At 43.4% G+C, this 11,085-nt stretch overlaps 2 protein-coding genes across 3 annotated transcripts; one reads left to right on the forward strand and one right to left on the reverse strand.

The window, feature by feature from the left end:
- Positions 1-1,236: 1,236 nt before the first annotated feature.
- On the reverse strand, positions 1,237-5,346 carry traip (TRAF-interacting protein). 2 transcript variants are annotated; one of them, XM_031851253.1, is made up of 16 exons: positions 5,208-5,346; positions 4,906-5,024; positions 4,755-4,812; positions 4,587-4,670; positions 4,412-4,451; positions 4,196-4,323; positions 3,996-4,090; positions 3,534-3,647; positions 3,317-3,404; positions 3,127-3,216; positions 2,951-3,039; positions 2,699-2,854; positions 2,486-2,531; positions 2,302-2,406; positions 2,150-2,200; positions 1,237-1,887 (listed from the first exon to the last, which is right to left on the reverse strand). In XM_031851253.1, the coding sequence occupies exons 2-16, from the start codon at positions 5,001-5,003 to the stop codon at positions 1,780-1,782; spliced, it is 1,350 nt and encodes a 449-aa protein (XP_031707113.1). In that variant the 5' UTR covers positions 5,004-5,024; positions 5,208-5,346; the 3' UTR covers positions 1,237-1,779. The 2 variants fall into 2 exon arrangements, with proteins under 2 accessions (XP_031707113.1, XP_031707102.1); XM_031851242.1 differs by having other exon boundaries at positions 4,906-5,346.
- Positions 5,347-5,875: 529 nt separating this feature from the next.
- Positions 5,876-11,085, forward strand: mon1a (MON1 secretory trafficking family member A). The gene is made up of 6 exons (XM_031847934.1): positions 5,876-6,012; positions 6,376-6,528; positions 8,257-8,634; positions 8,721-9,486; positions 9,599-9,746; positions 9,992-11,085. Exons 2-6 carry the CDS (start codon positions 6,405-6,407, stop codon positions 10,130-10,132), a joined length of 1,557 nt encoding a protein of 518 aa, XP_031703794.1. The 5' UTR covers positions 5,876-6,012; positions 6,376-6,404; the 3' UTR covers positions 10,133-11,085.

The following is an 11,085-nucleotide window of genomic DNA, read 5'->3' on the forward strand; positions in this document are numbered from 1 at the left end:
GGATGGCCTCGTTTAGGATGCATGCTTGCGCCCTTAATCTTAAAATAACGTCTACTGAGTTCTGCAGCATGCTCACTGTTACACATAGCTTTTCCATCGTCCAGCTGATGCTTAGCATGGGCGTTATACCAGACTTGGCGTTGGGTTCCGTTGTTTTGGGGGTTGATGCTCGGTGCTCCCCGTTTTGGCGCGGTAGCTGCTGGCTAATCTGGGGAGCATTCAAAGAGTGTTTCAAGTTTAACTGTATTTCCATTCGTTGCAATAAATGGTTAAACAATCTATGACGAGCGTTCCTGAATGAAGGAGCTTTATCCAAAAGACCTTTTATTTTTTCAATTAACTGGGACAGAATTTTCACCCGAAATGTGTTTAAGAATATAAAAATACATTAACTGTAGAATTAAGATATTTCTATCCTTGAGGAAAACTGATTATAAAATATAAATATATATAAACTGACGAAACTGTTTCTGCAGAATGCCTGAGCCGACTAGTTACTGTAGTACTTGTACATGTATCTTTGTTAGGTGTGTGTGTCTCTGTGTGTGTGATGGGGCAACTATAAATACAGAAACATATTCAAATGATTATTTTGATTTCTATATTTTCTAGTTTCACTCCTGTATCTTTGAATTTTCCTCTGACCAATTTACATGAAGTCAACCGAGTTACTGTACGTGTTGCGTGTTGAATGTCTAATGAGTCATTTCAACTGCACACATTCAAATAAACAGAGCAAACAAAGACGAACACTCTTCTGCTGCACACGGAAAGTGTTTTTTTTAGTACTTTGATATCACGATGAAGATGCACTTCAGTTATGTTATAACTAATGCAAATTGAATACAAGTTAGACTTTATGTTCATAACATCCAGACATGTCTGGGTACAGAGCTAAAGCACCCCTTCTATGTTTACCAGTGCAGCTGGTTCTGATAGTGAATAAACTGGATGAACTTCTCAATGTGACACTAAGAACTACAACGTTATGGTTTTCACAGAGATTTAGTTTGACCCCCCCAATCCCAGACCCGGTCTTACAAAAAAGTTAGTCCTCATTTTTCGTGTGTTGTCGTATGAAAGTCAAGCAACACGTGTCAATTGCTGCTCGTTACAAGAATACAGTCTTTTCAAAATAAATTTCTGTCTTTACACAAAACATTATAGTTAGGTTGAGGCAACAAAACTACTAAGTTTGGTTGAGGCAACAAAACGACAGTCAAGAGGGAATTGTTTGTAGACCCCACACAATCCTTAATAAAAAAAAATATTGTTTATTATTTCAGTTGGTTTACATCTGGCAGGACCAGTAAAACTAAAAAATACCTCAGGTATATCCACATGTTGGATGGATTTTAAATAAGTGCAAGTATAGAGAACAGATGATATCAGTGACTATCAATGACATAATACAGAGCGTGACATTAGAATGCTTCCTAAAGAAGTCGGTTTGTCTCACACACATACAGACACCAACATAACAAGAAGAAAAGGCTCCGACGCAAAGCTGGTCGAGACACAGTCTCCACATTCAAGTCAACAAAAAAAATGTACAGCAGATTTGCTGATGTCCTCGAAAGCTCAGCATCCGTTGTCATGCGGGAGGTCAGTGACTGCTTTTGAATTAAGCTTCGATCAGAGAGTCCCGTTTGGTGCCGAGTGGCAGAACCGCTGCCAGGCTGGTTCTGTGTGCCAGAGCGGCACCAACATGGTCCATCCCACAGCAGCTGCAGCATCCTGACCGTAGACTCCACATCCGGGGGGAGGAGAGGTCATCCGTTACTCGAGGAAGCCGTCCAGAGTCAGGCAAGTTGCAATCTTGGGCTGAGGCCTGGTTACCTTTTTCCTCTTAGCTTTCATCAGCGGGCGAATCTCTGATAACGGAGACTGGAGCGCTTAGTTAAGGAATGATGCAACATTAGCATTAGTCATGTTTATGGCCATCTGACGAATATTTTTATATCTGGCTATGTTCACTAGCGAGACGCTTATTGTGTCTGTCTGGTGCTGGGCAGGTTGCGTGCAGTAGGTTTATTTAGTTTAGTAGTTTGCTTTAGCTAGTCCAAACACAATCAAATGAATGATTAAGTTAAAATGAATAAACACTTGATTGACACATACATTCCCCATGACAGAAATAAAAGGATACAGGTTGGATGAATTTAGTACGTCCTCCTAAACCATCATAACCAGTTCTCACCTGAAACGAGAAACACTTTCTTTCATTAAACCACTAAAAAGGACAAAGGACACATAAAAACATTGGATCTGAAATGCAGGAGATAGTTATGCAGTACGTACAGCTCCAAGCTTCCTCTGAGGGTCTAACATGCTACCGAAAGCCTTCTTTCTGAAGAGGAGGGAGTTCCTCAAAAAAGGATCCAGGGGTCCATCCTCGTCTCGAGCCTGAGGCAAGAAAAACTAATGTCAGACATGTGCAACACATTTAAAAATGAACCTTGTTGAGTGACATTAACAAAGCTACCTTGCTTACAGATGAACTTTTCTCGTATTGTTTGGACTCAGACGACCTGAAAAATAAAGCATTTTACTTAAAACATTTGAAAGCATTACTACTTAATTCTCTAGTATACAACAACACAGATTAAACTGTATTATGAACACACGGCTCACACAGCAGCAGCTTCCACAATCGAAACAGAACACACATTCCCACAATGAGCTACATTAAACTTACGCCTGAGGATCAAGCCGCATCTTCTTGGATTGGAACTGCGTCCGTCTCTTGGCCAGATCATCTGGCGTAGTGACGTCGTATGTCATGTTGAGGTCAATGTCCTGGCTGTCTGCAGGATGGTGGAGGCGAGGCTGCTTCAGCTCCACTGGGGCCGGGCTGAGAATATGGATTCAGAACACTCATCAGTAAATCACAGATAGTTTATGTCGCAGCGCGTGGAGACGTCAGTCCAGTGGGCTGAGTGTTACTCACCTTTCAAAGACGAGCCGACTGAGTGCTTCATTTGTCCGCGTCGGGGTGCTCAGAGTCCTCTGAAGGAACTCCACTTTCTTCTTAAGACTCTGTGGACAGACACACATGCAGGAATCACAACCACGACTTTCTCCGATACTGAAAATAAAAAGGCATATTTGGCGGATTTGCCTTACAGAGATCTCCTTGTCAGCATTGGCCAAATCGTTCTGCAGAGATTTCATGTCCTCTTTGGTCTGATTCACCTCCACTGTGGCTTTGTGTAACTAAAACATTAAAAAACAAAAACAAAAACACTTTGATTTAGAGAGATTCCGCATTCAAGAATGGCTTCCTCCAGGTGTGTTGACTTACTAACAGCGTTACCTTGTTGTTTGACGTGAGCACTTCTCTCTTCAGCTTTTCACACATGTCATGTGTAGACTTCAGGCTTCCTTTGAGATTATCGTACTCTCTTTAAAAAAAAGGAAAGGGGGGAGATGAATGTTTAGTGAGTGAACACTGGCAAGTTGTGTTTATTCGGACTGAACCTCTAAACGATGTGGTGTCCGTCACACTGATCAGCTGCTCTTGGGCTCCTTACTTTTTGAGCGAGATGCAGTAGATGGAGAGCTGCTCCACTGCCGCCTGGCTGACCCCCATATCTGTGATCATGGACTCCACCTCTGCTCTCTGGCCCTGCAGCAACACATCCAGGCTGGGACAAACCACCAGTATTAGTGCACAGGGTGAGTATGACTTTATTTTACAAAGAAACAAGACAGTTTACTAAGCAGAGTTTGATAAATCATGAATATTGTCATAATAGAAAACATATTAAGAACTCTGATACCCGACTGTCCTGAGGGAAATAAGCAATGAATTATTTCTTGCTTGTATATCCAAACTACTAATAATGATTTAATCACACATTTATCATTTATAGTATGTGATATTGAAATATTTAAGAGCATCGACATTTTGTCCACACATGCAGAACAGCTAATCTTGTGGTAAATATAGTGTGAGTCAACTTTACAGCCAGTATTTGTATGAATGCAGATACCTCTCAAAGGCTTTCACTCTGGTCCTGAGTCTGCGGGCTTCGTCCTTGGCGGCCTGCATTTCATTCTGTTGCTTCTCAAGGTACGTCATCTGTTTCTGTCAAAAAACAATTAAACAGATAAACAAAAACAATCTGCAGAGACAATATAAGTCAGTATAAGAAAATAAATGGGTTGAAACAATAGAGAACAGACAGCTTACTCTGAGGGTGGAACAGAGCATCTCTTTCTCCATAATCTCTTTCCGCACACTGTCCAGGTCTGTCCTCTGCTTGTCCACAGTGACTTTCAAATTGTCAACCGTCTTCTGCTTGTCCCGCCAGTCTCGCTCTGCAAATCGATCAAATAGGACGATGAATCACTGCCGTCTGCTGCTTTCAACAATCAAATCGGATCACTACATAGTGAGGTTTCTCACCTTTGGTGTTTAAAAGCGCCTTCATTCGATCAAGCTCATTCTAAGTTAGGGGGGAAAAACACAATCACAAAAGAATACGAGACATTAAATCAAATCTTGATGACAAGGACCATCAAGTACAAGATTCTCTGTAAAGAAAACCTCACTCAAACAATAGACGCTCCAAGTGTGGTACCTGCAAGCTTTCGGGGTCCTTTGTGCCCTCCTGCTCTTCACCAATGTCGAAGTACAGCTTGTTGATAATGTGTCTGGTGCTGACCTGCACATACATGGAGGCACAACAGTATTTAAGTTGACGTCTTTCTTCTGTTTGGCAAGTTTAGTCTTCAGTAACGTACTGTACCTGTTTTCTACACTGTGGACAGGTTTTCGTGGGGGCTGTCTGAAACCACTGGAGAAGACTGAGAAAAGAGAGGAGAAAATGAAACAATCAGACATTTATAACGTGTCAGAAATGTGAGTGCTGAAGGTTTTGACACTCTGTATCAGATTACCATTCATAGTGGAACGTGTGTCCGCAGTGGATGGCAGCAACATCTTTGGAGTGATCGAAGAAATCGGAGCAAATCGTGCAATATGCTCGGATAGGCATCTTGCTGCCACGCGGATCACCCTGTTATGATGAACAGTGTGCAAAAACCGTATTACTTGACATGCAAATAGTATTCTGCCTTGCTAAAGCTGTGCTGTGAATGCTGACGTTAGCTGTTGTCAGCTAACATTGACGCGTTACTGGCCCTGCTAACGTTAGCTAGCTTTGGTAAACGTTGGCTGCCTTATCAGTCACCATACTTACAACAAAACAAAAAGGAAGACGTTAAGTTACTGCCTAGTCTTTTGTAATGGATTCACGCATCCCTAATGTGTGGGAAACGACATTTTAGTCGAGCTGAACTTAACGTTATCAGGCTTATTCAACACAAACACAATGACGACTGGCCCATTTCCGCGCTGTACGTTCAAACGTAAGCCACGCCCCTTTACGCTGCATTCAGGTGTTACTCGTATTCTTTGGGTGTATTCAATTTAATAATTGTTAATAATTTAATAAGACAGGAGAAGCTAAAATCTATCAGGCTCCAACAAATAAACTAATCACCTACCACTTTTTTCCTATAAATTATTTTTTTATGAAAAATATCACTTTTACTGATGTTTTGGTTACTTTCTTTTTACACCAAGGGTCTATTTTCCTACTTGGAGTATCTTAAAAAGTAGCAAACATGGTTGTCTGATATCCTACGTGCTATAAATGCACCATCGAGATCAAATAACAAACTCTGCTGACGTTACAATATAATATGCAACATTAAGCAACCAGACTAATCTACAAATATTTCAAAATTAACTTGTGTGTTATTTTACTCAAATATGTCTGTTTACTGCTCCCACAGACTGTATGACTGCTCCGTAACATTTCTCTGGACTTCATATCCCAGAATTCCTACTTCCGGTAACCTAACGTCATGACTAGCAAGAAGAAGTAACGTTACTTCTCTCTGGTCTTGTCCCTGCTTGCTAGCTGGCGTAGAAGTTGCAGTGTGGCAAGCGAATTGTGTTGGAGCACAACGATCAGATGCAGACAGCTCCGGAAATGAAAGGTAATAATTTGGAAGTAACTAAAAAACAGTCACGAGAGCACTTTGAAACCAGAGCCAGCTAGCTGCAGATACTGTGGACTATCTGCTAAAGTTAGCCACCAAAGTAGCCTTTAGAAGTTCTCCATCAGCATACCACCTCTCTGAAACTAAAGGGCGTGAACAACAACAGAATAAGTTACTGTAAACACGAAGGAGAAATGTCAAAAGTCTTTTATTGTGAGAAAATAACATTTTAATGACTCGCGCACTGTCACGTCATAACAGTAGTACATCGAAACCAGCTCGATCTTCAATCAATAATCTCAGTCTCACAAAACTGCTGTTGACCTCTGATCCCACAGCTGTCTCTGTCTGTCCTACCAGGTGTGTGTCCACTGCCATAAGTAGCAGTGATGGATGGAGAAGCCCAAAGGTCCACTGCGTCGTGGGAGAATGCTACTCTGGCTCCCATGGAAAACCTTCGCTCCGAGAGGGCGGAGAGCCCCATGCCAGGTCTGGTGGAGGGTACGGAACCAGGTGAGGCTGAGTAATTAGCCACTATCGGTGGGATTTTTTGGATAAGTGGGTGAATGAATTGTATGTATTTCTCCATCTCCTGGCACATCCCCCATGGGTTTACATTACAAAACATTCAAAAAAATGTTTACAGTACACGAGTACAACGTCTACAATACACCAGTGTACGCTGTACAAGGAAACGGCTTCAAGTTGGGCCGATCATGCATCAGGCCATAAATAAGTCGAGATCCGCTCTCTTGAATTCAAGTTAATAACTCTTATGCAAAGTGTCATTCATAATTATTTCCTCATTGGCATCCGGCCAGAATTTAGGTTCTATGATTGCTGCTTCAAAATAGAAACAGGTAGTCTTTGCAGCAGACTATGCCTGTGATAATATTGATTTTAAATGGCAAATACATAATCGTACCGTGACATGCATGCATAAAACACGACAGTAATTCTGATGTTAAACATCACGCACACACACACACACACACACACACACACACACGAAGAATGAGAATGCACATCCTGTTTTTGCAAAGAAATTTCTAACATGTGATCACAATGATCTGTCTTTTGCAATCTGCCCGCTTGTTTGCTGGGAACGCTCTTGTGATAAACATCACAAGTCATGAATTGAATTGGAGCTCCTGAATGCATCGTTACTTTTTTGGGCTCTGTGAGACTAGAAGTTATTAATAGTAATACTCTCTATAAGATTATGTGTCAAAAAACTCCAACACTTTAGGAATACCTTGCCATAACAACAGTGTAAGAACTGACATATCCTCTCATAAGAGCTATAATAATACAGTCGTCTCCAGCAGCACAGATGTGTCACATCCAGCTTGAACACATCCAAATCTGATTTGCTCTTCTGGTCTAGTCTTGAGATAAACATGACATTTTTGTAGTGTTATCTAGCTGACTCATTAACAGACTTGTCGTATTCTCTATTCTCTGTTCTTCTTTTTTTCTTCTTCTCTGACTTAGATAGCTGGGACCAGAGCTTATTCATTTCTCTTAGCGTGGATGCTCTGTAACAGCCCAAATAAAACATCTGTTATTGAGGCTTTTGCTGGATTCTGGCTAATGTCAGTCAGTGTTAAAAAAAAAAAAGATACATTTTCTTGTGGGTAGTTTTTTCAGTTTTTGTTTCAGCAAAAGGATACACTCCTACCTTGTGAACTGACATGTCATAATATAGAATCTTCCGACGGCTTTTTTGGCCAACATTACCCCTCGTTTGGGACTGTCTCAGCCGCTGCGTGGGAGATGGTCCTGGATGGTTCCCATAAAAAAGCTTGGGAAAGCAGCTGTGACCTGCTGTGCCGAGGTGGGAGAGTTAACCTGACACCGAAAAACTGTTGTTTGAAAACACACTCGTATAAATCTCCCCTTTTGTGAGATGACGCCACACTCTGACGTCAAAGGGGAGATGTATTCATGGTTGGAAGTGTTCTCAAACAATATTTTCTACTTTCACAAGAGACAGACTGTAAGGATGAGGATTAAGGAGTTGGTTTTGCAAATGTATGTCTAGTTAATCTCTGCACCTCCATCAAAGAACAGATGCTTTTCTATAGGAACCAGTCTCATCACCAACAGATGCAAAACAACAACAAAAGCAGCCTCCAAAAAGGCTTTATTGTTCTATAGGTGCTCGCTTATATATTCCTTACACATTCATACAACATACTGACAAACATTTGACAATCATTTATCCCTACATTAACACAGGTGCCGGTCAGAAGAGTACCATGTTCGTCCATGCGCAGTCTTTCGAGGATCTGACCGCTGAGGGAGAGGATCAGAGGGAGGCCGAACTGGACAAGTCGGGAGAGTGTGCAGACGAGCTCAAGGTGCTGGTGGGAGAGAAAAGCGTAGAGGAGCAGCACAACATCGACGTCACATCGGAGAGTAGGACTAAGGAGGAAGACGTGTGCAGCGAGGCGTGGAGGAGCCACAGAAAACACGTGTTTGTGCTGAGCGAGGCCGGCAAGCCGATCTACAGCCGCTACGGCACGGAGGAGGCTCTGTCCAGCACCATGGGGGTGATGATGGCCCTTGTGTCCGTCGTCGAGGCCGAGAAGAACGTCATTCGGTCCATCCATGCAGGTCAGGATGTACTTTTGGTTCGTAAGTCAGAAATAAAATGTGTCAAAAGTGCATGTTTTTAATCTGTGTCAAACATTTTGTGTCAGATGGCTGTAAAGTGATTTTCCTCACCAAGAGCCCTCTGGTCCTGGTGGGCGTGTCTCGGACCTCTCAGACCGACAAGGAGCTGCTGCGGGAGCTGCTGTACATCTACTACCAGATCGTCAGCCTGCTGACCCTCACCCAGCTCAACCACATCTTCCAGCACAAGCAGAACTTCGACCTGCGCCGCCTGCTTGCCGGCTCCGAGTACCTCACCGACAACCTGCTGCATCGGCTGGACCGCGACCCTGGGCTGCTGCTCAGCGCCGTCACCTGCCTGCCTCTGGCCAGCTCCGCCAGGGACGCGGTGTCGTCGGGCCTGCAGGCTGCCAAATCCGAGAGCCTCGTGTTCTCCATCCTGCTGGCGGGCGACCGCCTGGTCACTCTGGTGAGGAAAAAGGACCAGTTCCTGCACCACATAGACTTGCACCTGGTCTTCAACCTCGTCGGCTCCTCCTCGTCCTTCCGAGAGGGCGAAGGCTGGACGCCGATCTGTCTGCCAAAGTTCAACACCGCCGGGTTTTTCCACGCTCACATCTCCTACCTGGAGCCTGCGTCCCAGCTCTGCCTCATCTTGGTCTCGACCGACCGAGAGGACTTTTTTAACATGTCCGACTGCAAGCAGCGGTTCCTGGAGAGGCTGAACAAGCGCAGTGCCTACCAGGCCCTGAAAGAAGCCCTTAAATGTCCCAGCTATTCTGTGGAGCAGGTCGCCATCCCGGAGCTCAGGCACTTCCTGTACAAATCAAAGAGCTCAGGGCTGTACACCAGGTGGGCAGACCTAAGCAGTTTCAGAATATATGTCTCAAGCTCGCTTCACAAATCATGTGACGGTTTTCTTGGTGTTGCACTTGACAAGATGCTCTTATTCCTTTTCCTCCAGTCCAGAGTTCCCTGAAGTGTACCAGTCTGATGGAGAGCAGGAAAGGCTGATGGGACTGTACCAGGACCTCCACAGCAGCTTGCATCATCCATCCAGACCCCTCCGCTCCTTCTACCGCTGTGGGGAATCTGAAAACCTGCTGGCATGGGTAAGCCTGGCGTTGTGAGATGAGATGCTTGTACTGTCTTCTACAGTATTTTCCTGTATGGCTCTATTCTGAGGACTGAGCATGAGGTTTTGCACTTTGCATGTAAGGAGAGCATTTTGTGTTTGAAAGGTGAGCGTTCATAAGTTTGTCTCTTTGCGTTAAAAGATTTACTTTTCAAAAATCGTAAAAATACTGCAGTACTCATTGAGACGGCCTCGTGCTGCTCTGCCTCCTCTCTCCTGCAGGTGACGAGTGGCTTCGAGCTCTACCTCTGCTTCAGTCCGCTGGGGACCAAGGCCTTGGCCGTCTCTGCTGTCAACAAACTGCTGAAGTGGATCAGGAAGGAGGAGGATCGCCTCTTCATCCTGAGTCCTCTCACATACTGAGCCCCTCGCTGCCGGCCGACCTGCTGAAACAAAATTCATCATGCTGACAGGGGGTGGGGGGGGGGGGGGGGGGCTTGTGCCGAGGACCGCCGCAGATGATGCAGTAGTTCAGTATTCGCTTCATGATTGTAGAGCTTTCTTTTCTTGCTTCGGATTCCTCTGATCTAATTCACAGATTTGTGATTAAGTAGACTGAGTAATGACGGTGATTTAATGCTGTATTTTATCTGGCTCGCTTTTTATACCTTAACATTTGAATAACAACAGATGAAGCAGCATCAGCATCATCGATGATGACGCAACAACAACGTGGACGTTATTTCGTAAATGTCTGTTAACAGACCTATTATGCCTCTAAGACTATGAAAGATGCTGTCGTTTTAGAAATGCTTAGTTATTAAAATCTTGAATTCAAAAACTGGAATTTTTCTGAGAACCTGCGGTAGAATGTATTCCCTTGTTATAACAGCTGTTAAAATATGAGTTCAGCACATTCCGGTTGTGTTTTATCTTTACATGACGACCAATAACTAATTGTAATTTTACCTCTATGCACTTTCTTTATGCAAAAGGCACTCCTGAGACAAATGTGTTGATGAGTCTAACCCGATTACTGCTGTCATTTGTTTGTGTTAATGTTAAGGAATCTTAATTTCACTCACTTGATCTTCCAGTGGCAATTGGAATTTTCCTTAACTTATCATAAAATGTGTGTTAGTTAAGAAAGTATTGTATGAAATTGTACCTGCTTGTGTCTTATCACAGATGTTCACTGTATTTCAAGGGGTCCTGCTTTGCTTCAGGAAAACATCCCCACATCTGCCTCCACTAATCAGGTCTTAACTAATTGTTCATTGTTCAAAGCCAAAACAAGGTTGTGACAGTGCAGATTTATGGCTGCATTACAACTCTAGAATCATCAGATATAAATAAATCGCTGGTAATGAAACTGA

The sequence above is a fragment of the Anarrhichthys ocellatus genome, unplaced genomic scaffold, assembly GCF_004355925.1.
Source record: "Anarrhichthys ocellatus isolate YVR2014 unplaced genomic scaffold, GSC_Weel_1.0 scaffold1, whole genome shotgun sequence".
Classification (NCBI taxonomy): Eukaryota; Metazoa; Chordata; class Actinopteri; order Perciformes; family Anarhichadidae; genus Anarrhichthys; species Anarrhichthys ocellatus.